Source organism: Alligator mississippiensis, chromosome 14, assembly GCF_030867095.1.
Source record: "Alligator mississippiensis isolate rAllMis1 chromosome 14, rAllMis1, whole genome shotgun sequence".
NCBI classification, from domain to species: Eukaryota; Metazoa; Chordata; order Crocodylia; family Alligatoridae; genus Alligator; species Alligator mississippiensis.
This window is the reverse complement of record NC_081837.1, coordinates 38,219,313-38,246,185: the sequence shown is the minus strand read 5'-3', so window position 1 is coordinate 38,246,185 and position 26,873 is coordinate 38,219,313. Positions and strand designations below refer to the sequence as shown.

General features: G+C 42.4%; 2 protein-coding genes across 19 annotated transcripts; one reads left to right on the top strand and one right to left on the bottom strand.

Moving 5' to 3' along the window:
• Positions 1-556: 556 nt before the first annotated feature.
• On the bottom strand, positions 557-19,399 carry NFYA (nuclear transcription factor Y subunit alpha). 17 transcript variants are annotated; one of them, XM_059717232.1, is made up of 11 exons: positions 18,731-19,135; positions 18,036-18,116; positions 15,830-15,949; positions 13,936-14,022; positions 11,383-11,529; positions 9,894-10,025; positions 8,946-9,051; positions 6,815-6,981; positions 5,814-5,987; positions 5,338-5,439; positions 557-4,278 (listed from the first exon to the last, which is right to left on the bottom strand). In XM_059717232.1, exons 3-11 carry the CDS (start codon positions 15,902-15,904, stop codon positions 4,225-4,227), a joined length of 1,044 nt encoding a protein of 347 aa, XP_059573215.1. In that variant the 5' UTR covers positions 15,905-15,949; positions 18,036-18,116; positions 18,731-19,135; the 3' UTR covers positions 557-4,224. The 17 variants fall into 17 exon arrangements, with proteins under 17 accessions (XP_059573215.1, XP_006270145.1, XP_059573218.1 ...); XM_006270083.4 differs by lacking the exons at positions 18,036-18,116; positions 18,731-19,135 and adding an exon at positions 19,267-19,399; XM_059717235.1 differs by having other exon boundaries at positions 6,815-6,975; positions 18,036-19,136.
• A 290-nt stretch (positions 19,400-19,689) lies between these two features.
• Positions 19,690-25,598, top strand: OARD1 (O-acyl-ADP-ribose deacylase 1). Of its 2 annotated transcripts, none has more exons than XM_006270082.4 (5): positions 19,690-19,902; positions 20,686-20,830; positions 22,307-22,365; positions 23,335-23,447; positions 24,930-25,598. In XM_006270082.4, exons 1-5 carry the CDS (start codon positions 19,867-19,869, stop codon positions 25,030-25,032), a joined length of 456 nt encoding a protein of 151 aa, XP_006270144.1. In that variant the 5' UTR covers positions 19,690-19,866; the 3' UTR covers positions 25,033-25,598. The 2 variants fall into 2 exon arrangements, with proteins under 2 accessions (XP_006270144.1, XP_019338316.1); XM_019482771.2 differs by lacking the exon at positions 19,690-19,902 and adding an exon at positions 19,942-20,435.
• The last annotated feature ends 1,275 nt before the right edge of the window (positions 25,599-26,873 follow it).

The following is a 26,873-nucleotide window of genomic DNA, read 5'->3' as shown; positions in this document are numbered from 1 at the left end:
GAGCCTCTCAGCACCAATCAGAATTGTGCATTGTAAAGCCGTGGCCCCTCCACAACCAATCAGAACTTCTGGCCTGCGACCAGTTGGCAAGCAGCGGTTGGAACCGTTTGAAATTCCTCTCTGCCAATGAACCCGCGCACCAGCTGAGCCACTGCAAGTGGGGGCAAGAAGAGGAGTAAGAATGGCGTCTGCCCCATCCTGCGGGAATCCCGCGGCACACGCTTCCCCAGACAGACTGCCACGAGAACATGCATAGTTTCATGGTTGGTAGGGTCAGAAGGGACCTGAGGAGATCATCTAGTCCGACCCCCTGCCGTGGCCAAACAGGTGCAGCGTAACCGATGGCTTGAGACCACGCTTCAGCGAGACCGTCTGCCAGTGAGTGCCGTCGCTTCACAGCTCCAGCGCAGTTCACTCTTCATTAACAAGGCAGCTCATTTTACAGGAAAGCCATCCACTGCTGTGAACAAGTGCTGCTGGTAGCGTCCACCACCCTCTCTGCTTAGCCCAAAAGGCAGCAAAAAAATTATAAAAAAAAAAACAAAAAACCAGGAGCTCAGAGTTTATAAATTTATTAGCTGGATAGTGTACACAGTACTTACAATTGCATCTATTAAAGACCAAATACACTTGAAAAAATGCATCATATAAAAAAAATTATAAACTTTTAAACTATGTACAAACTTTGCTTGACGTTACACAAATCCCGATCCACCCCACCCCGCCCCTTCACAAAGTAAGAAACTGCCTTTTTTTTTTTTTTTTTAAACATGCAAAGCATTGAAACCATTTAGCATCACTCAAAGGTCTTTCCCACACCCCCTTCTACACTTATATGAAACTGGCTTTTGATAGGCTCATTGCTCCAGTGCTTTACGGGTCACACCATCAAGAGTTAGTTTTCCTCGGAGCTGCTGTCACTTCTGTTCTCCTGGTCTGCCCTGTCGTACACTCCCAAACTAAACTGGAGTTTTTCTGCAAATCTAGGCTCAAACACAAGGTAGGAGTCTCCAGCAATCTGGCAGCATCTCCAGTTTTAAAACTGTACTTGGTAAACTTGTATTTTTTGTGCCCAAAAGATCTCAAATTGGTACTAATGTCAGATGAAACTCTAACTTTAGAATTTGATGTTGCTAAATACAGGAAACCCAAACTAAATTGAAAAGGTATGATAGTGGCTCGAAGCCTTTCACACCACATGGGGGGCGGGGGGGGAATAACCACAAGAACTCCTTATATTCATATGCCTTTATACACATTCTAAAGCTACAGACCCTACATTTGGGAGGCGGGGGGAGAACTTACCTGGAAAAGAGTTTTAGATGTTTTATGAAGAGGTTTACAAATTTGTAAAGAAAACCAATAAATACTGGTTGGTAGTTACCCAGATACAAAAAGTGTCAGAGTGATAACCTCATTCCCCCGATTTCCCAGCTTTCACAGGAGGTTCTCTGGGATAGAGGTGACCTGTCAGCTGAAAGTAAAAACATTACTGAGAGGTTCCCTCAATCCAGAATGGACGTATTCCCCTTGTGCACATCAGTACCCCAGACTGACAAAATGTACAAAAGCTCTGAAAAATATATTTACAATAATGATGCAAGTAACCGTTCATTCAAACAAAGCCAAATATTTAAACGTTCCTTCGCTGGAAGAGTTGTGCATTTCCTGAAATAGGGGACACCAGATGCAATACTCAGCAAGGGCTTCAAAGACGCCAACTGAAGAAAAACGCACCCATACTCTAATCCGCCAAAATATCTTAAGGCGTCAAACAAAGGCACCAAAGATGCCAACAATGTAAAGGGGCAAGAACAACTAGTTTTTTTTTAAGCAGAAACGCAAATCTTAGGAACAGAATATTTGCGTAGACTTAAAAGGTGATACCCCAATGCCTCCCTGTATTTACAAATGCAGTTCCCAATCTGTCTAGGAAGCAAACCCACTCTTGCCACAAGCCTGTTTTGTAGAACTTTCCATGAATTTCCATGAGGCTTGTGACCCCACCAATAAGTACCACAACTGCATTTGGGATTGCAACTCTTACATTGGGAACAATGGACGTAGCACATAATTAACAAAAGCTGAGCAAAAAACAAAGTGTCATAAACTACCAGAAGGAAAACACTCTAGTCAAGACTGAACAGAAACAAGGTTCCTCTATAATTACAGAATCCAGCTGATGTGCCAAAGGCCAAAAATCTCAAAAGTAGCAATTCCTTCTTTGTAGCTTAACTGCCTGGAGTTCAGATACCTCCCTATGCGGCTGGCCTGAACACCAGCTTTCTTGGTGTTGGAACCTGCTGGCAAACTAAAAAAATCAGTCGTCTCTCCCTTTTCACCATCCCATTTCTTGGTTCTCTCAGGCTTAAGGTTCTTCTCTACTGTTCAGAGGAAAAGGTCCTTTTGGTGGTTTTGACTACCCTCTCCTTCTCCTTCACTATTTTTCCCTTTGGCAGAATGAAACTCAACGGCTCTCCCACTTCCACCCCCCAACAAACACTGGAGGGAACGATAGAGAAAATGTGCTCCAAGCAATTGCAACGGTTCCGTCACCTTGAGATAAACTCCTCTGAAATTCAAATGACTTTTCTAGTCCCTTTCTTCACTACATCACCTACAAAAGCTTTCCCTCTCTTTGCTTTTATTTTCAGACTTGTGCATCACCTTTTCTCCAGCAGTAGACCCAGCTACCTTTTCGAGAGTCTAGCTAATTCTAGCGACCCTATTCATTTAGTCTGTTCAGCTGTAGCAGTGCATGAGCCCTACAGACAAACAGCTGGTCCCATCGCATATGCCAGGAAATGAGAAGAGTGCATAAACAGGCAAATAAATATCACCTCTTAGGCAGCTGTATGAACCCTAACATCTATTGGGAAACCTGAAATCTTCAGTGATGGCCCAAATTCAACATTTGACAATTATGCCCTTAACTTTAACCTAATGGTTTACCACAAATATTCAGCAGGAGCTCAGCTAAAGATCACAAAAAGGAACGTTTTTCAGAAAAACAAACAAAAAACCACCGGTGATTCCTTAAGTGTCATCTTTACAACGTGAGGCTATTTTGTAAAAAACCTGAAAGAGATCACCAAGGTCTGCCTTCATTTATAAAGCAGTCCTTCAGCTGACTAAGATTCACCGAGTTGAGCTGTCCTCTGCTCCAGCGGCAACAGAGCTAACTTACATACTGAACAGACTCAGGCATTGTACATAACTCTGTAGAATTCTTAATACCAGTGAAAAACAGTCACACCAGGAGATAGCCAGTTCTGCTACTATTAGATTTCAGATTTCATTTCTTTTGTAATAACCAAGTACTGAATCAGCAATTTTCAAAAATTAAGAGAGACACTGAATATCTATTAGAAGAGTCACTTAGAGGATTTAATTCTTTTCATGCCCGCAGTTGGATTTCTGCCAAAGCATCTGCTGCCATCAACATGCATATCGAACAACACCAGCACCCGCATTATTTCTCCTAATTGGTTTATCTCTATGTCAGTGAGCCACTCCTTTTACTCCTTGAAACAAATATACAACATTTCAAGTCTTGTAAAGGTTTTGCAGTATTGAAAGCAACTTAACAAAGATGGTTCAACTTTTCCCAGAAAAGATTGCTGTTTACTTATTTTACAGGACGGAGCTTGGAGTACCCCCTTCAGTTCTGTCATGCAGTTCCAGAAGTGCAGGTGTAACTACGGTGAACCGGTGTCAGCAAATTAAGTCCAAAGCTGTGAGAAGTAGATGTAAATTAAAAAAAAAAAGACTCAACTTGGGAAACAATGCACTGAGGTGTAGCCATGTCAGCTCAGGTTGCTACCAGCTGGATTTACTCCTCTGTAAAAGGGCCATGGCTCCAAGTGGTCTTTGTTAGCCCTGCTTCTGCATGCCAGATTATTGCTGATCACTGTGTAGGTGGCTCTCTAACCCTTGGCCAATCTTAGTGCAGGAGATTTAAAAGGCATGGTAGTCAGACTGAAATCCCTGCACTAAAGTAAATGGGTCTACAAAGAAAGTCCTTTTAATTTCTATTTGTTGAGTCCACTGCAGTTAAAATCTCAAACAAACCACTTGCTGAAAAAGTGGGTTTTGTTCGGTAGAAAAGGGTAGGCTACGATATGGTGATTGTCCCATTGAGATTTGCTTGATACATGGGTAGGGAAGAGCACACTTGCAAAAGGACAGGAAATTTGTTCAGTTGCTTTTTTCTTCAGCCAGTGGTTAGGATACTCTGATCATCTGTGTCATTGCTTCTTCATTTGCTTGAGTTGGATCCTGTGGGAACAAGAGACATCAAGAACACTGACACCAGTCCCTCACAGTGTAGCAAACTGACCTCCAGCAGCCCAGCTTGGAGGGCAGATAACTCCTTTGTCCAAAAAATTTTTTTTAAAAATCTCTCTCTCTGTGACTGACATTTTAGTCTTCTGGGATTGAAATATTTGGTCTTTGGACCTTGATGTAGGTTACTGTCTGCACTTAGTACTGTGTAAAGGTAATGGACTGGCAGCCCCGCAAGCTGAAATTCTGTCTGTTCACAGAACTGATACGTTAATTAAGAGCAACAAGTTTCCCAACACAATCCCACCAGTGCGCCTTAAGCAACCTAAATGGACTGTTGCTACATGTGGAGTGTTACTTCTCTATCCTTTAGTCCTGTGTGAACACATCCACAAAATTCCACAGACATGTTTTATTGCTTCTTTTTGGGGTTTGTTTGTTTTTAAAAGCACAGGCAGTAGTTGTTTCTAAAGTTTTACGTGTTCTTGAATACCCAGAAAATCCTTCACTCCAGATTGAGGGCCTTTCTTGTGCTTGGAAGGCTAGTAAACTAGATATAGAACAGCAAAGGTGAGGCTAGATCATAGCTTCTGACTAAACCTGCAATAGTTCCATGAGAACTGAGGTCCTAATGTATAGCCATCAAATCTGCTTAAAAGTTTCAGGTGGACAAGACTCGACAAGGCTATTCTTTCTAATCAAAAGAGCAGCTTAAAGAGTAAATGCAAAAACTGCCTGACTGGTAAATAACAACAACTGTCTTCACTATAGAAGAAAAAAATAGCTTTCCTAATGCTACCACATTCAGAAGTCAGAGTTCCAGATACATCCAGTATACAGAGAAGCTAAATAATGTGATATCTTAAAACAGCTTGAGTTCTGTATACTGAAACTGGAAGCTTTTCTCCAAACCTAACATGTGGCTCAGTGAGGAAGACAAATGCCGTAAACTAGCTGAACAAGCTAACAAAAGCAGCAAATAAAGTATTTCTAAGGTGTTTGCAAGTGTCATTCATGCAAAGAACAACTGATGGAAACAAAGGTATTCCTTACCGACATATGGGGACTATCCTTTTCCTTTGGGGAGAAGAAACGGCCACCTTCTCCCCGCTTCCTAGCCATAGCATGACGATGTCGGGATTCATGCAAGTATTTCTGCAACAAGAACAAAATATTTTGGGCTCAATCCAGTACTTCTAGGTCTACATTACACAATAAGAAAATGAGCAGATAGGACCAGCCCCTGAACTCTGAAAAACACCAAGTTTGAGAACAGGGTGTATAATAAATACTGATTTACAACACAACAAAATATATTCTCAACAATTAAAAGTATGAAGAAAATTGCCAACTGGATCCAAAGAAATGGCCTCTGTCAATAAAATCTTGAAGAGAAAGACATTAGTGAAACAGTGTTATGCATGTGTACAAGAGAAAGGGAAGGAAAAATATATTCTCTGAGCCAGCCTAAAATATTTTCTATATCTTTCTCTATAATATAATACCATCCCTTCCTCAGTGCGCCTCACCCTTCTTTCTTTGGGGATTTTCCCTTCAGCTTCCAGCTTAGCTCGTGCCTGTCTTCTCTTCAGAATCCGGTGGTACTGCTTGGCATTTACATACAGGGGCTCCTCTTCAAGCATTTCTGCTCCAGGCAAAGGAATCCTCTGGATAGCTGGCACTGATCCAGCTCCTGGTACCATCTGTATAAAGAGAAATACACTTCATAGGCATATAGTTGAGAGAATAAGCTAGACACAAAACTACGTGAAGTAGAACTTAAGTTTAAAATTGAAAGGGGACATCAACTGAAGAGCAATTATGCTTGTTCCAAATTAGCAGAACATCAAATTACACACTAGTCTGCGTAATTTACGCTACACTACACTTGTAAACTAGTTATTTCAGAAAGAATTACATGTTGCCAACTTCTGATATTTGGTTGTGTGTTTTTTTTTCTATAAATAGACAGTACTCAAAGCAAGTCGCTGTTTCTTTCACAGTGTAACTTATATACCCAGTCCTTTCATTGCTATTTTGGTGCCTGCTGCATTTGTTCAACTACTTGTATGTATTATTCATAAGCGTTTGCTGCCACCTATTGGAAATGAACAGCAAAACGCAAAAGGGAGGGCATCTCACCACAAATGTTGTAAGAAATTTGCAGGAAAAACTTTCTGCACCTGAAAAAATGGTCTAGGGGTTTCTTGAGGAGTAGAACAGTATGGCCTGGACTCTCCGAAGCCCCTTTAAATAAGTTTGCTGAAAATATTTCTTCAATTTCTGAATCTTCTTGAAGCTCCATAACAAGTAATAGAAGAGAAGCATACCCCATGTAATAAAGCATCTCACAAGTTAAACTTCTCAATTACCAACTTTAAACACTCAATTACCAACTTTAAACACACAAAACTTTGAACACCACAAAGCATGAAGTTAAAATAGATGTCAAAGCAGCACTTGTAGACAACAAGGTATGATTTTACAGGCTAAATCTAAAAAGAAAAAAACTAGGAAATTCAGTACGCACCATAACCATTCCACCCGAATTAACCACATTTCCAGCAACTGGTAGTGTCACAGTTACAGTTCCTTGCCCACTGCTGGTTGTGTTGGTGTTGGCTCCCGTCTGGACAATCTGTGCTCCAGCCAAACTGGCCGCGGGGATGGTGATCATGCCTGTAACAGGGACTGTAACTTTAAGAAAATAAAACACAAAAGAAAAAAAAAAGAAAAAAAACAAAAACACGCACACAGAAAGAATGAAGGGAACACAATTAGTCCCACTTCCATTTTTTACTCATTCATCCTTGGATAAAAGTTGCATGCACTTACAAACCAATTGTTATCATCTGACCATACACCGTGGAAGCACACGCCTTTTATTTTGGTTTGCATGCCACATACGCAGTATGGCAGCCACAGATGAAAGAGCACTTTGCTTTAAATGCTTGGGTTCTCTACTGGCAAACTACCACAAATCCAGAGGTCATACCTTATACAAACACTGCACCACCACATGGAGAACTGATTTTTGTCTCATAACCCCTTTTGGAGTCTCCATGTCAAAAGACTTTTATCCTCTCTGCAAATTAATCTGTTTACAATTTTCTAATACCCAGCCCTGCAGTAAAAACAAAATCTTTTTACCTGCTTCAACTGCAGGCTGGAAAAAGGATTTTTAAACCTACTAAAAAAAAGTTAGCCACTTTTGAATTTACTAAAATGTGGGATAAAAAGAAAATAGTTGCACGTATTTCTTATTCCAAATGCTTGGCACCACAGATTATACCACAAGGTGTTATCAGCAGGGATCCATAGTTTTATCTGTTTAAAAATCACCAGTTCTTTGATAAAAACCATAAATTCTCTGATTAAAACCCAAGGAATCCTCATTTTTCCGAGATTAAAATAAAACACCACTATATAAATAGGTATCCATTGAACACAAAGTTTTATTGATATATTTACAATTTTAAAGCAGTTTGGAAGCCTACCAATGCTTCAATCACTAAAATAAAATAAATTCTAAATACTTATAAATTTTCGCATTTGATTATGGGATTTTTATCATGGAAAATAAGAGCTCCCCCAGTCCCTTTTGCTCACCAGGACATGGGTCCAGCTGCACCTGTTGCCCCCACTACTTTGTGGCGCTGAGCAACCCTGGTATGTTGGTGCCCCGCCCATGCCAGGGACCCTCCCTCCTCACTCAGAGCCATCTGGGCTCTGCCAGTGCCCGTCACTCCCCACCTAGAGTCGCCCAGGCCCCCCAGCCCTGCCAGAGGGGGGGGCCCCCCACATCTGCCAGGGCTACAGGGCCAGGGACCCAATAGCAGCGCCTAAGCCAGGGGCAGGCAGTTATTTCGGGCGGAGGGCCGCTTACCGAGTTTTGGCAAGCCACTGAGGGCCACATGACAGGCAGCCAGGGGCAGATAAATATTAATTTTCTAAATTTTATAGGGCCCCGTGGGCTGGATAGAATGGCCTGGCAGGCCACATCTGGCCCACAGGCTGCATTTTGCCCACCTCTGGCCTAAGCCCTGGCTGCCACGAGTTCTAGACAGCAGCTGCTGCAACAGCAGAGCAAAACATGGAGCCCAGCTTCTCCTCCCCACAACAGGTGGCATGGCTAAAGCAGAGCCCATGGCAGGGGGGGCAGTCCAGGCTGCCCGCTGTGGGCTCAGGGCTCCCTGCCCTGCGGCCCTCCCTCCAGGGCCACCACAGCCAAGTGGACAGGACCCAATGCAGCAGGGCAGGGAGGCTCATGCTGCTGGTGGAAGCCTCACGCCTCCATGGTGAGGCACCCTCTGCCTGCCCAACCGCAGCAGAGGGGACACGTCTGCGATGCCACCCCCACTGCTGTTGGGCAGGCAGGAGGTTCCTCACCATGGTGGCACAGGGTTCCCAGCAGCAGCACCGAGCTTCCCAGCCCTGCTCTGCCCTGGCTGCTGGGCTGTGAAGGCCCCCGGAAAGGGCAGCAGGGAGGGGAACTTGAGCCCACAGAGGGTAGTCTTGCAGATGCCAACAGTAATGACCTATAATATTAATACTAACAAAAGACTTGGAAGCGGACTAAGCATTAACTGGAAGCTTTCGGCTGCAGCTTATGAAAAGACTATCAAATGCACTGTGCTTTATATGCCAAAGCAAACTCATACCTTGTTGAAGAATGGTGCCATCAGCATTAACAGGCTGATAGACGATGGTCTGGCCTTCTGCTGTCTGTGCCACCTGCTGCCCTTGAACTGCTATTTGCTGCTGGGTCTATATAGAACAAAGAAAAGGACAAATTTACAATCTGTAAGTACCCAAATGTTGTAATCCTTTTACCTATAGTGCCTGCAGAAGTAATACATATGTGGGTTTTATTAAAACCATACGAAGTAAGACTGAGTTTTTAAGGACTAATTTGAACTAGCAATTAGAAGATACAATATACTATCCCAAACCTACGTTTAAGTAAGCCTGTTCTACAAAAGGAAAAATGAGGAACTAGAATCACTTGACTAAATCTGCAAATGCATTAAAAATGGTTGTGGTCTTATTCTGTGATCACAGTACCAGCCACAGGTTTTTCATATGTCTTTTCTCAAAGCCATCTCAGAATTTCAAAATGCCAGCTCTGCACCCATTGTAGTACTTAACATTCTGGGAGTATTTTTTTTAAAGGATGCAACGTTCACATTTCATGAAAAATGTGTTAAATGAATACTCAGCTGGAAAAGAATTAATTTAAGTCATAAGCACAAAAGGGCTTCACACGTAAGTATGAGCAGAAATGATTACCAGCTTGAGAAGATGGCAGTATTTCCATTAAACTTCAACTGCATTCTTTATGGTCTAAGCATTTCCTTTCAAGGAATTTCCAAAACAACATGCCAATATAAGAAACAGCTGGTAAAACTTACAAGCAACAAGCCTAGATATTCTGTCCCAACAAAATAATAGGTAAAAAACAAAATCCCATAAGAAATGGAGTTACAAAGGTATTTTTTTTTTCTCTTGCCACATTACCTGGTAACCTTTACGCTTATAAAGCTATTTCTAACTTTTTCCCTTCCAATTCTCTTCAGAAAAAAAAAATCCTTTCCCGTTGGTGCAGTTACCTGCGTCTGGCCAGCAGTAACTGCAGTCTGTGGCTGCTGAATAATGATTTGCTGGGTCTGGCCCTGTTGACCCTGGACCTGCACCGCCTGCCCACCTTGAATCTGAATCTGACCTGGCTGGACCAACTGAATCTGTGGAAGAAGAGAGTCAGAAAAAAATATTAACTAAACCTGTTATTTCTCCTCCCTTTGATCTCATCACCAACATTAAATCATCTTCTGACAACAATTTATGCCTGTCAAAGAAATAAAGCCACCATTTCTCCTTTTCCCCAAGCATTTAAATTGGAGAAAGATGATTTCATTTATTCCTGTCCTGTGACATAATCACTGATGCAAAAGAGGACAGGACTTCACAGAAAGGGAGAGACTGCATATCAGTGTCACCCTGTCCCAGCAGTTCAACACTGTTTATGAAATACAACAGTCAGAGTGAAACTGTTTACTGTCCTGAACACTAGGAATAATTCCTACCTAGATCACAGGAAGGAAGGTGCTGATATATTTTAGATGTTTGTGAATTATCATCAAGCATATAATAAAATATCCTGGTATGTCAAGTGATTAGACTTCAGCCTTGCAGGTGGGCCTTCTCTCCCTTGGTATACTTCTCATATAAAAAAGTAGGATGAACCTGAATGTTTTAAGCCCTACTTGCTCAAAAGCCCCAGCTGCACTCTTTCCTCAAATATACAGGCCGCCCAAGGAATAAGAACAATACTATACTATATAATGTTTTTCAAAAAGAATAATGGAATGTTTTACAAGCAATCATTAGTCAACTCTCTCAACACAGCAAGTTAGCAATGCGAACAGGGAAAAAGCCATCAGCCTCATTCCCAAACCCCATGCTCTAACCACCAAGACGGATGTACCCATTGAGATAAACACTTAATTCTTAAAAGTAAGAACTACTTAAATTTTCCACCCTTTAATTCTGAAGAACAATTGTCACCTAAAAACCAAACACTGCCTTTTATAAAAATACTTCAACCTAATATGTTTTACAAAAAGCTAATCCTATTGCACCCTGCAGTTATTTCTCTTTGATGTAGGTGTTTAAATTCTCCCCCAGCCTTCATACCTGAGAAGCATTCAACTCAAGGCTAATCCATAAGCGTTTTTCAAGAATTACCACATTTTTAAGGGAAAAAACCCAGCACGGACCATATTTTTGGCACAAACAGCCAAACTGTTTCTAACAGATACGTCATGTATGTTACAAGTGAAAACTATAAAGAAAAGGCACTGGTTGTTTTTCAGTGGTTCATGTTTGTTAATTTTGCAGCAGCATCTCAAAAATAAACTGCCAATATAGAAGAAGTTTCATTTTTAATATGGAGCTCTTACAATGTTCATCGAGATAAATCTTTGACTACTTTAGGCCGTCACAGCACCGGTCTTCAGAAGTGCTATGACTGTTTATATTAGGTGAGGATCTGGCCACTCAGTTCATTCCTGTGAATTCTGTTTAATTCAGTATTCTGACCTGCTGCAATCCTTGCGTTCCAGAAACCGGGACTTGCATGATTGTCTGGCCTTGACCTCCAGGCACAGCCTGCACCATGATTGGCTGGCCGGTTGATGTGATCAGCTGACCTCCGCTTACTTGTACCATTAACGGCTGACCTTGGACCTAGAAAACGGGAGGAAAACAAACAAACAGAACAATGAAGGAGAATAAGGTAACAAGCAGCACCAAACAAAAATGGCAAACATCAAGGCAAATGTTTACCTATTTTAAACGGAAGACCTATGGAAAAAAAATGGAGAAATAGTCACTAAATTGCTCTTATGCACAACTTCTAATATTCAACACTTCTAAAACCATCTTCATCTTGTGCTGCTGGATTCCATATGTGGCTTTCTTTGTTAGGGCCCAACTAAAGCTTCCAAGCCAGATGCAACACAGCATGCAGAATAAGGCTAAACTGTTCATACACTAGTATAAATAGGGATTATTTCCATATACAGCTTGAGACTCAGAATAGCTCAATCTATATAGCACATCAGCTTTTCTTATTAAGAAACCTAACAAAAAAAAATTAGTAAAGGCTCAAACATCAAGCTACCCCAGTGGATAAGGTCTGTAGGAGCCAGTTCTCTCTCTAAGCAATCACAGTCATATAGCATCATAATTTCCTGATGTATGCTGCATACAATGTCCTTGGAGCATCTTCTGGCAACTACAGAGTGAAACTTATACCTTTAACAAGCACAACATATGGCTCAGACAGAAGAAAAAGAATGGATGAAAACCATTTTCTGGACCAGCAAGACCCTTGGTAAGATTTTTCTGAAGTGGACATGTTGGCCTGTAAAATTAGCTTTTGGAAAGGGGGCAGGAAAGAAAGGCAGCAAGGGGAAACTCCACTCAAACTTGTCAATTTCTAACAGATACGTCAGTTTAAGAGATCATTGCTAACCAGACTTTGTCGTCTTAAGCCTGAAATGGGGCCAATGGACAACATGATTTCACTTCACTGCTTTTAATGCATTTGGAAATGGGGGAGGGGGGGACACACACACACACCCTAGAGAAGAGTCACTGAATTACATCCTCTGTTAAGTGGATTTTTTGAGGACTTTCAAACAGCCAGTGTCTGCCATCGTAGACTTCTACTTTCTCCTTTTATATTTTGACCTTCTCCTCACCCCAGCCAGTTACACTGAGTGCCTGCAATTGTCTCATCAGTGCAAACTTGATAAATTCTGAAAATTATCAAGGAGAGCCCATTTATAACAGTCTAATATGATAGACTCACTTAAAAGAAATAGCTCCACTTTCCATGTCAAAATGCATTAGAGGATTACGTGCTGAAACTCCAAGGAAAGCAACCTAGATTATTTCTCAACAGTCAAGGTTGTGAACAAGATACCCTGTCTTCATTAGAACATCTGATAACCCTACTACACAGTGTCATCCACACTACACTTTGCTAGCATATGACAACCACCTTCAGCAAAGAATAGTATATAACCTGCATCATAATTAAGGAAGGGATGAGAGCATGCATACTTCAGTTATAAAGCAACAGGAGTAAACTGAACAAAAATGATAAAGACTATACATTTCATTAACATAATCAGAAACGAGCAAAAGAGAAAAAATGCAAACTTTTCAGGCACAGGACTGTGATGCAATAGAGTGCCAAGGAAGGTAATTCAATCTGCTAAATCTTTCACATTTTAGCTCACAGCAGAAAGTCACTGACCAGTTTCACTGACTAGCAAGACCATTTTGCCCTTTCAGTACCTTTTTCCTCCAATGAATTGAGCAAAGAAAAAAAGCCCATATGGATTTCAGTGATGAAAGAAAGTGTACAACTTTGCTACAGTAACAACATTCACCATCCAGAGGGCTTTTTTATCCTCTTTAAAAGCCTGCTGCATGAACTAATGGGATGAAGTTCACAAGCCATGGAACATTTTGCATGAGCAGAGGGTTTGAAATAACCTGCAAACCTTCCTAATTTGTGACTAATTGTATTAGTAAATACCATGCAATTCATGGATTTTCCTGTATCATACAATGGTAGTAAGTGATCAGTAATTATCTCAAGCCCAGAGCATACAGTAGAAGCCTCAGTTTTTGTTTCCTATTATGGATGGGAGGAAAGGCACTCCCTTGAAGCTGCTGGGTTGTCCCCCCACTCTGTAGCTCCCTTTTATGGCAAGATGACAAAATTCCCAGTACATGCTGGTGTCTGCAATGATGCTACAATGAAAGTCCTGGGGTTTGTCGTCTTACTTGACTAGAGCTGCTAATTCCTCCTTTGACACCTCATAATTACAGAAGCAGAGAGTTTTTGCAAGTGGATTACATTTCACTGCATGCATTTCAGATCTAAGAAATAAGTAGCTCTGCATTCATTTTATTGGCACAAAACTACAGTTAGCTGGAGTTATGGCTGTTACATACTAGTGAAACCATCACTAATTGTTCTGTGCCTATTTCAAACCCTGCTACAAACAGAGCATTAGTTATGAGGTGATGGGAAATTCATGCAGTGCTCACAAACACATTTAGAGAGATCACCACTACCTGGAGGGTCTGGACTTGCTGGCCTGAGGCGGATGCCACTTGGGCCTCTGTCTGCAACTGGACAGCAGTAACACCACCCTGCTGCTGGGAACAGGAACAGGAATAGCTTGAAACAAGGAAATGCAGAGCTCAAAACAAGAGACAACCTTTCTGGTGGGAAAGGGAAAACTTCGAAGTTGCACACCATCTGCCCTCAGAAAATAAATGGGCTGAATATGTTCCAATTCACAAAACAGAATACTAGAAATCTCAATGTATGCATGCTGTCAGGCTCAGCAACCCCAAAGAAAGCAGTTATAGGGGACATATCAAAGTATTTCGAAATATAATGACTGTGGGTTTTTTTAATCATTCCATTTTACTTAAGTGCTTTGCTTTTCTCAGTTATCATAAAGAGTTGGTAGCAATTTGTCAGACATCCCAAATAAAGGGTGCTAAATTCTTTTATCACAGAATAGGTACAGGATGGACAGCTGCAACACAAGGTTCACCACGTTACTGTGCCAACATGCTACAACCCTGACTCTGAAGGACAAATCTCAAGGGTTGAGATTCTCTAATGACCTGTTCTATCTATAGCCTCTTTGCTGAGGCACCCAAAAATAATCTTGCTAGTAAGAGGGACATCCTATCTATTAAGAACTGGAGTAGGACTGAATCATTCAAAGTTGTTTTTTTTAAATCAAAATTTATCTTCAAAAAGATCACCTTAAGTAGAGTGTGATGTTGACTTTGAAAATTAACACCAGGACAAAAAACAAGATCAACATTTGGTTCTATTATCTTTGTCAACCTTCCTTTGGCATGTCACAGGAGAAAAAAAGATATGGAAAATACAGTTTAAAATGTCAATAAATCAAACTTCAGGTTCTGACTACGTGTCAGCATCAGCTCCATGGATTTGAATTTTCAACAGATCCTAAACTGCAGGTTTTAACCTCTGTTATGGTCTTAGTAATAATCTAATCCTGCTCCCAATTAAGACAGTCAACTTCCGATAAGTACAGTGGAAGCATAAGTTCACTTTCCAACTGTCTAGTACTCATACTGATTGACAAGCAGCAAAGTGCTACTTCAAAGTGAAAGCCTGATTCATACCATCATATGTACATGGCAGGAAGCGTAATTTTTGTTCAAAGCTAAAGCAAACATAAGGCATGACAAATGAAAGTTACTGACACCAGGGAACTAATGTGCGCGCCCAGGATGAAAATTCCTTACAAAAGGAAGGTGGAAAAAAAGAACATTTTAACAAGTAGCCTAATTTATTATTTTTTAAGCAGCTCTATGTGCTGGTACACTGTAAGATGCAAGCTGAAAATTACTTATAAGAGGAATGATAGACAGGAAAAAAGTAGCAAATAACTGAATGATTTAAGTAATACATTGTTTTTCGGTTACTGTGGTATGTGCATTTGCTCTTATCTGTCAGCGGCGGACAAAACACCACAATCTGGATAAACATTTTTTTGTTTGTTTTTAAAGAAAGCTGCACAAAGTTTCAGTGTGCTTGACACAACCCCATTTCAGACTTCGGAAAAAATTACTGTTGTTTGTGGGCCGAGTGCTCAGACTAATAAGGGGTTTCCATTTAATCCCTTCATTATCATTTTCAGGTAAGGTTACCTTTGCTCACATCCATAACAAATGGTGAACTCTCTAGTCTGATAAAACATGGCACTCTGCAGATGTTCTGTTTAAGATTAAATCTGCCAAAACCTGTACTTCAGTGGATAAATCAGGCTACTGAACAAGCAGTAGAAGTCAAACTGTTACACATCCAGTCAGTCTCACACAGCACCTTGCTGGCCCTGTGCAACTGGTTATTAGCTTTTCATGATGTCTGCAAGTATCAGGACTCTCAGCTCACCCTTCAAAATAATTGCCTTACCTGCTGCTGAATCTGTCCAGCTTGCACAACAATTTGTTCTGTAGAACTGTTGCTGTTTGCTGTGTATTGTTCCATAACTCTTCAATTCCAATACTGTGCACAGCACCTCAGTCTGGATATCTTGCAAAACAATAAAAAAAGCGTTATTTTTGCCTCTGTGACTCAAGGTTAGCATTAGCTTAGTTATTGGAAACTTAGCCTCCTACTAATTCTGTCTTAACAGTAAGAACCACTATTTAACCACAAAAAAAAGACTTTGCTGATAAGAAATCTTCTTCCTTTTGCAGAAAGAAGTCAGAAAATTCAGTGTCAAAATTCATTAAAAACCCTCGTAATTGTAAAGAGAGCTGCGCAGTGGCTGAGGCGCTGGACAGAAATTCACAATTGGGTCCCAGTTCTAATTCTTTCACTAATCTTGTGTGAATCTATCTTAATGTGCCTGCTTCCCTTCTCACCACTTTCATTCTTGTTTGAATAATATGGAAGCTCTGGACCAAGGAGAGTTATCTTACTATCTGCTCTCAGGGGGGTTCTCTAGACATTACTTAACAAACTATGTTCTATTATGATAAAATATTTTAATGAAAAAAGGTTACTGAAAATGCCACACCAGCACCAAGTTAACTCTTGAAAAACTCAACAGATTTCCAACAGCAAATGACATGGCAAGAGGGCCTAAAATACATCCACTGCCTACTGCACAGGATCATTCAGAATAAACTGTTTTCCTGATCCCCTTTTAACCTCAAAACATAAAAAAAAATCTTGTATATATACCCTCCACCCACATGCCATCTCTCCTTTCCTGACTTCTCACCCCAGAGAATGGGGGTTACAATGACAAAATAAAATCCCGTAACTCATCTCCCCTTCCTCTTTTCTTAACTGATCACCAAATAAGGTATTCTGACTTTCACTTCTAATGAAGCACATAGATCAATTCTCTCACAGTACAAGGTACTACTTCCCAGATTAAAAAGCCAGTTTACAACTTGTCATCTGTAAGAAAAACAACAGCAAAAAAAAAAAAAACCAAAAAAAAAAACCAAAAACCACCTTCAGTTTTCAAAGAACTGTGTAGAGGATCTGGTCATGTCATGATGCCTACCAACTTCAGCCACTGCAATGTGCAGTGAGGACTTTGACCTTTGTTTTCCCTGTCCTTTAATTTTGCGTTTATCATAAAAAACACCTAAAAAGAGACCGTACATTGATTTATCCTCTTTACATTATCTCTTTTATATTACAGTGCAATTTTGTTTTGCATTAACCCAAAATGTGGTTATTTAGTTGTTTAGGTCAGCTACAATCAATACTTCCCAGCTCTCCCACTGCCCAAATAGTATGTCTTCTTCAGGATACACATTATGTAGCCTAAATGAGGTTATGACTTTCTCTCTCCTTGTCAAGTGCTGTGATCACAATTGAAAAGTATAATGAATTGCTATGATCACAGAAAATATCTGAGTCACCACATAAAAAAGAGAATTTTGTAGCAATTTTGACTGTGCGCTGTTGAGTTTGTAGAATTTTTGAGAGCCCAGTGTAAAATAAAACCCCTCTCTAAACAAGGGATAAATACAACTGCATTTTAGAGAGCTCAAGAAATATATCATTGAACTTTTTCGAATGAGTGCCTCATACTACCTCAGACTGTCTTCCTTCACAATCTCAGACTAAGTAGGGCCATGCTTAAATAGGTACCTTGGATAGGAAACCCTAGGATGCTGCAGAGTGGTGCTGGCCATGGTACAACTGACAATCTTTCATCTGTTGTCGGCTTAAGAGAGCTATCTCTTCCATGACATGTAAACATGAAGTCCTGGTCATAAAGCCAAGGAAAGTTCCCATCCCATTATGCAAGAGGAGAATGATACCGATGCCATGGCGTGCTTCTAAGTGCAATAATATCATTCTTCTTCCTAACAAGCTCTCACTCCAGTCTCAATTGCATATTGTATTCTTCACACCTGCCCTAAAGACTTGTGTGCTCCCTCTTAAAACAACTTCCACATTCCACCCTTAAAGAAAGCATTTCAGTGGAGTATGCAGGTTACCACGGTCATTACGCATCATGCAAGGCCAGCACATACTGGCCGGAAGTCTCCCATTCTTTCCTCTGCCGTGTCATTAAACAGGGATCTATTTATTGGCTACCGACGCTCCAACTAGGACTCCAGCGCCTTTCAGGACCCTTCCATTATACCTGAAATCTTGATAATCCAATCAGCTCAGCTCCCTGAAAGCTTTTGGGTTAGAGGAAAATGGTAGATGTGCAGGCTACGACCTGCACCAAAGGGAAGAAAATGAAATAAAAAGGTCATAGCATGTTTTTAAGGAGGTTTAGGTGCCCAGAGCAGCAGTTGCTAACCTTTTTTTTTGTACCAGGACCCATGTGTAAATGTCGATGGCCAGTCCTGACCTAGCGCCCTTCGCCCCCAAGCCTCAGCCCCAGTGTGTGGGGCAGGGGGCAGGTCTGGGGCAGGGGGGACTCTAGGGAAACCCCTAGTTTCCTGTGTTTTTGTCCTTTAAATTGAGAACCCATTTTTAAAACGTGTTTGCGATCCTCTCATATGTTCTCGTGACCCACGGGTTGAGACACGCTGGTCCAGGGAAGAGAAAAGGATCGCAAACCGAGCCGCTTGACGAGATGTCCTACGTCTCGCTAGCCCGCCGCTCGCTGATGCTGTAACTCTCGTTTCTAGTCCAACCCCGACGAAGCGAAGGCATCTACACAAGCCAGCTCCACCTGCCGCAGAGGAAAGCCCCTCTCACATGCTACCAATGTCAAACACCCGGCTCCCAGAACAGCCCAGGGTTCAACAGACAACGAAGGTATTAAAAAAAAAAAAAGTCACGCTTTTTAGTCGGGATAAATTTCGGTGCTTTTTACCGCCCTACCGAAACCTGCAGGGCCCGCCGGGTCAAACCTCTCCTCTCTCAGCACTGAAAGAAATAAAAAGCCTGGACTATTTAACAAAGCTGCTTAGTCGGTATCTCCGCATTAGCCCCATTTCTCAGCTGAAACCAGCCGGTAACACTTCAGAACACCAAGTCAAGGGAGGCTGCATTTTGCAGGTGCGGGTCTCAGTAGGGGAGGAGAGCAGCGGGTTGGTCCAGACTCTACACTTGAATGTTCTGCATTAGCCGCTGCTTTTTCTTTTTGATCCCGGCGGGCTCTCGAGCACATCAAGCCTCCCCGCAGCCCCGGGCTGAGCACGGCCGCGTCCCCCCCACGCGGAAGGGCCGCGGCGCTCACGGCGGGGCCCCCCGCGCGGCCTAGCCTCAGGCGGGCCCCGGCGCGCGGCTGCCGCAGCGCCCGGCCGGCCGGCCCCGGCCCCGGCCCTGCGAGCGGCCTCCTGACTGGCCACTCGGCCCCGCCAATCCCGGCGCTGGGGCCGGCGCTCGGGGGCTCCATATTGGCTGCTCGCACTCACCGTGCCTCGCTCCCCCGGTTCGGGTCCCGCTCTGATTGGCTCCGCCACCGGCCCCCGAAACCCAATCAGCGCCTCCACTCAGCCGCCGCGCAAAATGGCGCCCAACCCTGAACAAAGAGAGGGGCCGGGCCCCACCAACTGCGCACGCGCCGAGCCAGTCGCCCGCCGCGGCTCTGCGGCGCCACGCCTTCCGAGCCCGGGCACCTGCGCATGCGCCGCGGGAGCAAGGGAGGTGGAGAAGAGGGGGAGGTGCGCGGGCTTCCGGGAGGAGGGGGAAAAAAAAACCGCCGGCAGTGCGCACGCGCGGTGGGGCCTCTGGCTGCTTTTTCTCGCTGCTGCGCGTGCGCAGGCTGACAGGTGGGTCTCCGCCCTCCGCCGCCGAAAGTTCTGGGCGGCCACCATAGAGACGGCGGTCCGCCGAGCTGCCTAGAGAAGGGCGGCGGCCATTTCATTTGGGAGTGGGACGTACCTAAGGGGTGCTGGGCTGACCTCTGTAGCTCCGCCGCTGACGCACAGGGGTGGGCGGGGCTAGTGGTTACCGAGCTTCCCCTCCCCCCAATCCCTACGGGCTTCGGCGCTGAGGAGACAGCGGACGCCGCCATGACCAGCGCCCCCGCGGCGGGCGAGGCGGAGCGAGTGCGTCCTCGGGGCGGGGCTGATGGGAGCCAACGAGCCTCAGACCTAGAAGCCCCCCAGCATCGCCCCCCCCAGCATCGTGTCCCCCGCCCCCCAAAATTGACACCCCCAGGACCGGGCCCACCCTGGATCGGGCCCCCGCCCCCCAGGATCGGGTCCCCCCTCCAGGATTGACACCCCCAGGACCAGGCCGTGGCAGGGCGACGCTGCGCAGCCTCCTTCGGCCTCGCATGGAACTGGGAATTGAGCTGCCCCATTCCCCCAAATGTTGGGAGCCCCCCAGGGAGGGGGTCGAGCTACCTCCTTTCCCCGTGACATGCAGGAGCGTTGGATTGGGGCGTCCTGAGCCCGACCTCTGACCTCGGCAGCAAGATGCTCGCCTCAAAACAGGCCACGGCTTGGTTGTGCGGTCACGGCGCCGCTGTGGTCGGCGAGCAGCCAGCTCCTGGGCCTGGAAACGCCGGCAAAGCGGGGCTGCCCTTGTTGGCTTCTCCCAAAGAGCTTCCACAGTGCAATTTTAATTAATTTGAGAGGTTTGTTTCCTTACAACACACAGATTAGCTGTCATGTGGGCACCTGACCTGCAAGAAAGGGTTTGAAGATAGGGATGCTAAGATTGAACCGCTCTTCGCTTGTTAATATGTGAGCGGTGCCCCAACCCGAGTGCCGTGTCTGCTCTCCTATTGACTTGTTTTCTTCTAGGCTTTTCTTCTCTGCTTCCTGGAAAGTTAGCCAAAAGTGTCTACTTCCATTCAACTTGTACTTGTTTTTGCTGTTTTTCAGATCAGGTACGCAAAGGGGGATCTCTTTTCATGCCCCAGCACGGACTCGTTGGCTCACTGTATCAGCGAGGATTGTCGCATGGGGGCCGGCATAGCCGTGCTGTTTAAGAAAAAGTTTGGTGGCATAGAAGAGCTCTTGGATCAGCGTGAGTGATGTTTTTTGGGAAGGGTTTGTCGCAGCCAATGTTTGAATAGCGTCGTTCTCCAGCAGTAATCCCTACCTATGCAAAGTAGTTGTGCAGCATCAAACATAGCAGTAACTAAGCACTGGCTACATGGGATCTTCATAAATTTTCTTTGACCTATTTGGGGTAGTGATTTAGCTCATCTGTTTTTGAATACAGCACCTAGTACAATAAACCGTATCACAAACAGGGATTATGGTATAAATGATGATAATGAAAGTTGAGGCCTTCATTTATTTGTATTTTTTTATGATGGTATTGGGGTTTTCTCACAGGCATAACCTTAGTAGTTCAAAGGCAAAAGGCTTTTTTGCATTTGTTTTCCTGGTAAAGAGGCAAACAATACAAAGGGAAAAAGAGGGGATAGATCTTCAAATGCATCCTGAATGTGAATGTATCTATCAGGATAGAGTCCAGAGCTCATTGATTTGACAGAGGGGAATACTTACAGCTCTTATTAACTCAGAGATAGTTAACCACCACGCTGGGCCATTCTGAGAGCACCACCTCTTTAAAAAAAAATAAAATAAAAATCCTCTCCCTTCCCCCCCCCCTCCCAACAAACCCCCCCCCCCCCAACAAACCTGAGGACTGCAACAGAAAAAGATGGCAAGTCCAGAACTAGTCTCTTGTGCTTTGTGACTCCTAGTCGTGTGACTTTGGGACACAAAGGTCTGATTAGATAGAATGACTTGCAGGATCAGGGCCTGAATTGCATCTTCAGAAGAATGATATTCTCTGTTCTCTTGTATGATACATTCCCAATCCCCTTGAGTGCAGATTGTTCCAGCCATTGCCTCTAGGTATGTGCTACAGAAATGGAAAATTTTTGCATTTTAGTGGGAGGTGTTGGGGACACACCTTTAGGTTCAGTCCTACAAACATGTCCATGCTTACCTTGAAGCACCTGCTGGCTTCAACAGGAATATTCCTGCATTCAAGTGTTTGCAGGATTGGATTTAGATGGCAACTGCATCCACACAGGATTTTTTTTAGTCTCTTATGATTCTTCCCCCCCGCCCCCCCCCCCGCCCCCCCCTCGCTAACAGATTTTATGCTAGATCTGCATTTTTACTCAATTGTTGGAGTTGAGGATCATATCAAGCTGAAAGTAGTCGGGTTAAAAATTTTAGCAGAGATTTCAGACACTACTGTTTTTCTAACTCCATTTGTCAATTTTTGTGCGGTTTGTTTGTTTTTACTTGTAGCCACTCAAAATCCACATAACAGGAGAATCTGAGTATTCATGGGAAATGGTAAAATTGAGTAAACATGCAGAGAAAAGTAAAAACACTTCCTCTGTTTATTTTTACTGATAATTTGTAAATATTTTTTTAAAAATAAGCTAAGAATGTATTGCTAGGTTCACCAGTTTCAAGTTGTAACATTTTAATCACAATAAATTCCAGTGCTTTCTTCTGTTACTATTTGTCTTAGAAAAGAAGTCTGGGGAGGTAGCAGTTCTGAAGAGAGGTGACCGATATATTTACTACTTGGTAAGAAAGGAATGCAAGTCAGGTTTGGTCATTGCTAAACCATGCAATTTGCACTAACTTAAGCTGCCAGAGCAAATGTGCGCAGTAAACTAGTCTCAGTGCCTTGGCATCCTTCTTGGGAGTCTTGCCAAAGTTTAACAAATGATCTCGCTTTCTCTTTGGTCGGAGCTGAGGTGTTCAGGCACAGCAGGAAGGGGATGTTTGTGTTGCTGCCTTTTTTATTTTTTGTGCCTTTTCTATGGTCTCTGAAATTTTTAATCTGATAGCTTTGATAAACTTCTTTATAATAATAAGGATACATATATATGCCTGCAGTTAGAATATACTTGAACACATTTTGAGCAAACTGAAAAATATCCAAGTCCCGGGGCAAGGCTTTACCCCCCCTGTTTCACAGAGAGCATAAGTCTCCTTGAGACATGTCATGCTTTCAAGATGATAGCCACGTTCCTGGCTTTTAAGATTGTGCTGAATAAACCTCCCTAGTATGAAGACTCCGTTTTTTCCGCTTGTTGGTTACGTTATTGTTTTTGCTTTCAATAATTTGTTCTAAAACACAAGCTGTATGCTTGTCTAAGGAAGTTGAACGTAATATTTGTATTCACATGTGAGCCAGATGAGCAAAATACTAACACTTGATAATGGGAAAGATTGTATCGCATTTTGAAATAGGAAAATTCTCAAAAGCATTTAACTTTTACTAGGCTATTGCCTTTAGAAATGCTGTCGTTAGAGCCCTGACATGTTTTGTCTTGTGATCAATAATTAAATGTATAGTTAAATGTCTATATGACAGTGTATGCCCACATTGCAGTGGAATGAGTTTGCTCTGAGTTTCCATGTATGTTAGTGAGCAGTGGTTGGTCAGCAGGTTGTGGTTTAGGTTTTAGTGATGTAAGCATATTTTTCAAAAAGCAAATTACTTGTGTGATTGTTGCTAACGCACAACGACCTTTAATTTCTATGCAGATTACAAAGAAGAAGGTCTCCCATAAACCAACATATGAGAATATGCGAAAGAGTTTAGAGGCCATGAAGACTCATTGTTTGAACAATGGGGTTACTGATATTTCCATGCCTAGGTAAGAGATTAAGATACTGAAAAGTACATATTTTATTGTCCCTTGTGCAGAATGGACATTCAGGATGTGCCTATTCACCATGATATAAAAGTTTAATGATTGCTGTAGTACAGTTGCTTTGTTCTTTTAAGGTGGTTCATTTGAACTGTATGACCCCAAATAAATTGAGTTCGGTGGTCAGCAAAACAGACAGGATTCTCCTTTTTTACCTGCATACTTTAATTATTAGTGAGGTAGTTAATACCACTCATCACAGATGCCTGAAATCTCCAGAATATTGCATGTTTCTGTGTAAGGGGTGGGGCAGTTCTCCACATTACATTCATCAATCTGATATTCATTTGGGAGTCTCTGGTTGAATTTAATTCACAAAATAAACCTGAGATTGAACTGTGGAGACAGGGAAAGGAGTCTGTTTCCCATTTTTGCTTGTAGTGAACAGAATTGACATTGATTTTAGTGATGGCTTCTGCTTGTGAAGGACGTAGGACAATGCATGCTGATTTGAGACATCTTGTCTTAGAACTCTTTTCCTTTCTAGCTATACCAGGTAGCAATAGCTGAAGACGACTACTTTTTGGAGACTACATGCTGTGTCTTAAGTTTGGGGGGGAGGGGGTGTTGGCTATATAAAGATGCCATGCAGAATGTGATTTTTTGTAGTATCCTTAAACTAGAGTTTCTGTTCCATCAGCAAGATGAGTCTAGGCCACAAGACAAATATCATTGTGCTTTTGTTCATCTCACTAGTTGTAGAACCACGTCTTTCTCCTCTAGATCAGTTTTGGATGATCTCACTTTCAAAGATACCTCGTAATCATTTGCATTGATGTAGTCTTGAGCAATGCTGTTGATTTACACTGTTAAGTTGTGGTTGCATGTTATTGTTGCTCTGTCAACCCTGTTGTAATTTGCTGCCTGAAAAATACTGCAGAGAAATGCATGGACTATATCTTTAATTTCTTCAGTTCATTTGAGAGAAGTTACATTTTTTTCCTTCCCATTAGACAATGGGAAAGAGTGAAATTATACCTTTTTTGTCATAGAAGACCAAAAGGGACCATTAGAGCATCTATTCTGACTTTTGTATAACACTGACCATCCTGCTACCTGTATTGAGCCTTATAACTAATTGACTAAAATATACCTACTAGAAAGGCATCCACTCTTGATTTGAAGACTTAAAAAAGATGGAAAATTCACTGCTTCTCTTAGAGCAGTTTATTCTAGTAGTTAATCGTCCTCTGTTAAACACACACAGATTCAAGTTAGAAATCAGGAGCAAATATTGAAGTTCTGTTGAGTTTTGTTAATCCTTTCTCTTGTGGAGGAGAGAGCCCTTTAGCATCTGGTATTTTTCCCATGACAATTTTTAGACACTGTAATTAAGTTGCCTTTTGATCATCTTTTTGTGTCTGCTTGTGAGCTCTACTACAGTCAGAAGCAGCTCATCACAGCCTGTTTGCTGCCCTTATTTTCCAGGATTGGATGTGGACTTGACCGCCTGGAATGGAGTAAGGTTTCAGCGATACTTGGAGAAGTATTCGAGGACACGGACATAAAGATCACAGTTTACACCCTCTGAACAAAGGGGCCTTTATGGGGATGGTTGTCTTATTTCTCCTGTTTTGGGGAGAGGTGATTTGTTAATTGATGGATGAGGAATGGCTGCATATGAGGCACAGCCCAGTCCTCCCTTTCCAGGTATAACTCATTGTTGGGTTCATGTTTTCCAATGGAAGGTAGCTATTCTCTGAAAACAGCTAGTTTGGAATATGGCGTGCAGACTTCCAGTGAAGAAGTAAAGTATTTAATATTAATCTTCAGGGTCATGTATATCCCTCAGGGATTCTCACCTGCGAGTTGCACTGTGAGTCACCTGATGTTACTGTTCCTCCGTTGCCCCATCTGCTAAACACTATTGAAAATGGTTATTGTATGTAGCTGTATAACATCTTTTGGCATTCTTAATATTTTGGGTCTTTGAACCTGAGTTTGTATGTATTTTACTCTGTTTTACAGAATGGGTAGGTGAAGAATTATGTAGCCCTGTCGTTTTGATTTAAAGTTTTACAGTGTTCATGTCATCAATGAGGCTTGTTTTCCTTTGTCTGTTGAATGATTAAAATTAAAGTATTCTTTCAAACAGAAGCGATGTTTCATGCTTTTCCAGATGTATGCCTCTTCAACATCATACTCTCAAGCCTTGCCTTTCTACTTTTGAGACCAGGGTGTAATCCCCGTGTTGTAACTCATGCCTGTGTTTACCTTTCTCTTAACTACATTTTAGAGAAGCCTGAATGTTTAAAGAAAACATAGTTTGTGTGTGGAACAAAGGTATTTGGTAGTACTAGTTGGTACAGTAATCCGTGCACCAGTGCCTGGGAAGGAATGGATAAGTGTCAAATGTAAAGGTGTAGTTGTAGTTTTCTTCAGTTGTTTTTCTTACCTAAAGTTTTTATGGAGTTCTAACTGTGGCAGTATGTAAGGATTGATCTGTTTTTACATTTGTTCTTGTTAAGCTGCAGTGAGCAAATGACTAATGAATAGCATATGTAATCCAGTAGACCACCATAACACGACTATTGATTAGAAAACTTCAGTTTTAAAATGTTTGTTCCTGCAATAACTTACTAGGTCTCCCTCTGCAGTGCATGATTCAAAGCAGTACTTATCATGAACTTGGAGTCTTATACTGAAGTGCTCTGTCATTATCTCAGAACTTCCTAATTTAATCCACAAGAACTAATACAGGTAGCCTAGTGAGATCAGTAGAAAGTGTTTTTCTGTTCCTTAAATTTAAAACTCGTGTGTGTATCTGACCACCTGCTATCTTCTTGTAGAAGGACAGTAGTTATTCAACAAAAGTAGCTAAGTGTACAAATATCTAAAAAAGATTGACTTGGATCAATGGGCAGTGTTTGGAATACCGAATCAAAGAATGTATAGATAGGCACCAAAATGTGCCTAAATAAATGAAATCTGGTACTAAACATACAGTAAATCCACAGCAACTATATTCAGCATTTCTGCATAGCAATAACATCTGATGGGACAACATGTAAGACTATGCTCATCTTACACTCTTTTAGCACCTGAGTCAGTTGTTCCTTGTGATACTGTGTGGTACAGTTTGTGTCAAACGCCACAAAGCCCGTAACAGTAGGTTAGAAACAAATGTTACTGATTAAAGGGGCAGACCTTATCGGATTCAATTTTTTGGCTGAGCGGTCTCATCGTGTGCTTTCTGTCTATTCTCCATATTTCTTACACCCCCACATTTTTCTCTCTACTTCTTCACCCATGTAGACTCTCAACTGGTTAGGACAGGTAGAGTTTTACGTACTATTGTGTCCCACTCTGAAATGTGGAACAGTTGCATGGGTAGGATGTCAGGCTATAATCTTACCTGTTAGATTTAATTTA

Bases quoted from the DNA above. Each gene is read 5' to 3' on its own strand.
- NFYA (XM_006270083.4), bottom strand. From the start codon at position 15,904: ATGGAACAATACACAGCAAACAGCAACAGTTCTACAGAACAAATTGTT. The intron at 14,023-15,829 runs GTAAGGCAATTA...TCCTGTTCCCAG, and splicing joins CTGGACAGATTCAGCAGCAG to CAGCAGGGTGGTGTTACTGC. The intron at 11,530-13,935 runs GTGGTGATCTCT...CCCGTTTTCTAG, and splicing joins AAGTCCAGACCCTCCAGGTA to GTCCAAGGTCAGCCGTTAAT.
- OARD1 (XM_006270082.4), top strand. From the start codon at position 19,867: ATGACCAGCGCCCCCGCGGCGGGCGAGGCGGAGCGA. The intron at 20,831-22,306 runs GTGAGTGATGTT...TATTTGTCTTAG, and splicing joins AGAAGAGCTCTTGGATCAGC to AAAAGAAGTCTGGGGAGGTA. The intron at 23,448-24,929 runs GTAAGAGATTAA...CTTATTTTCCAG, and splicing joins ACTGATATTTCCATGCCTAG to GATTGGATGTGGACTTGACC.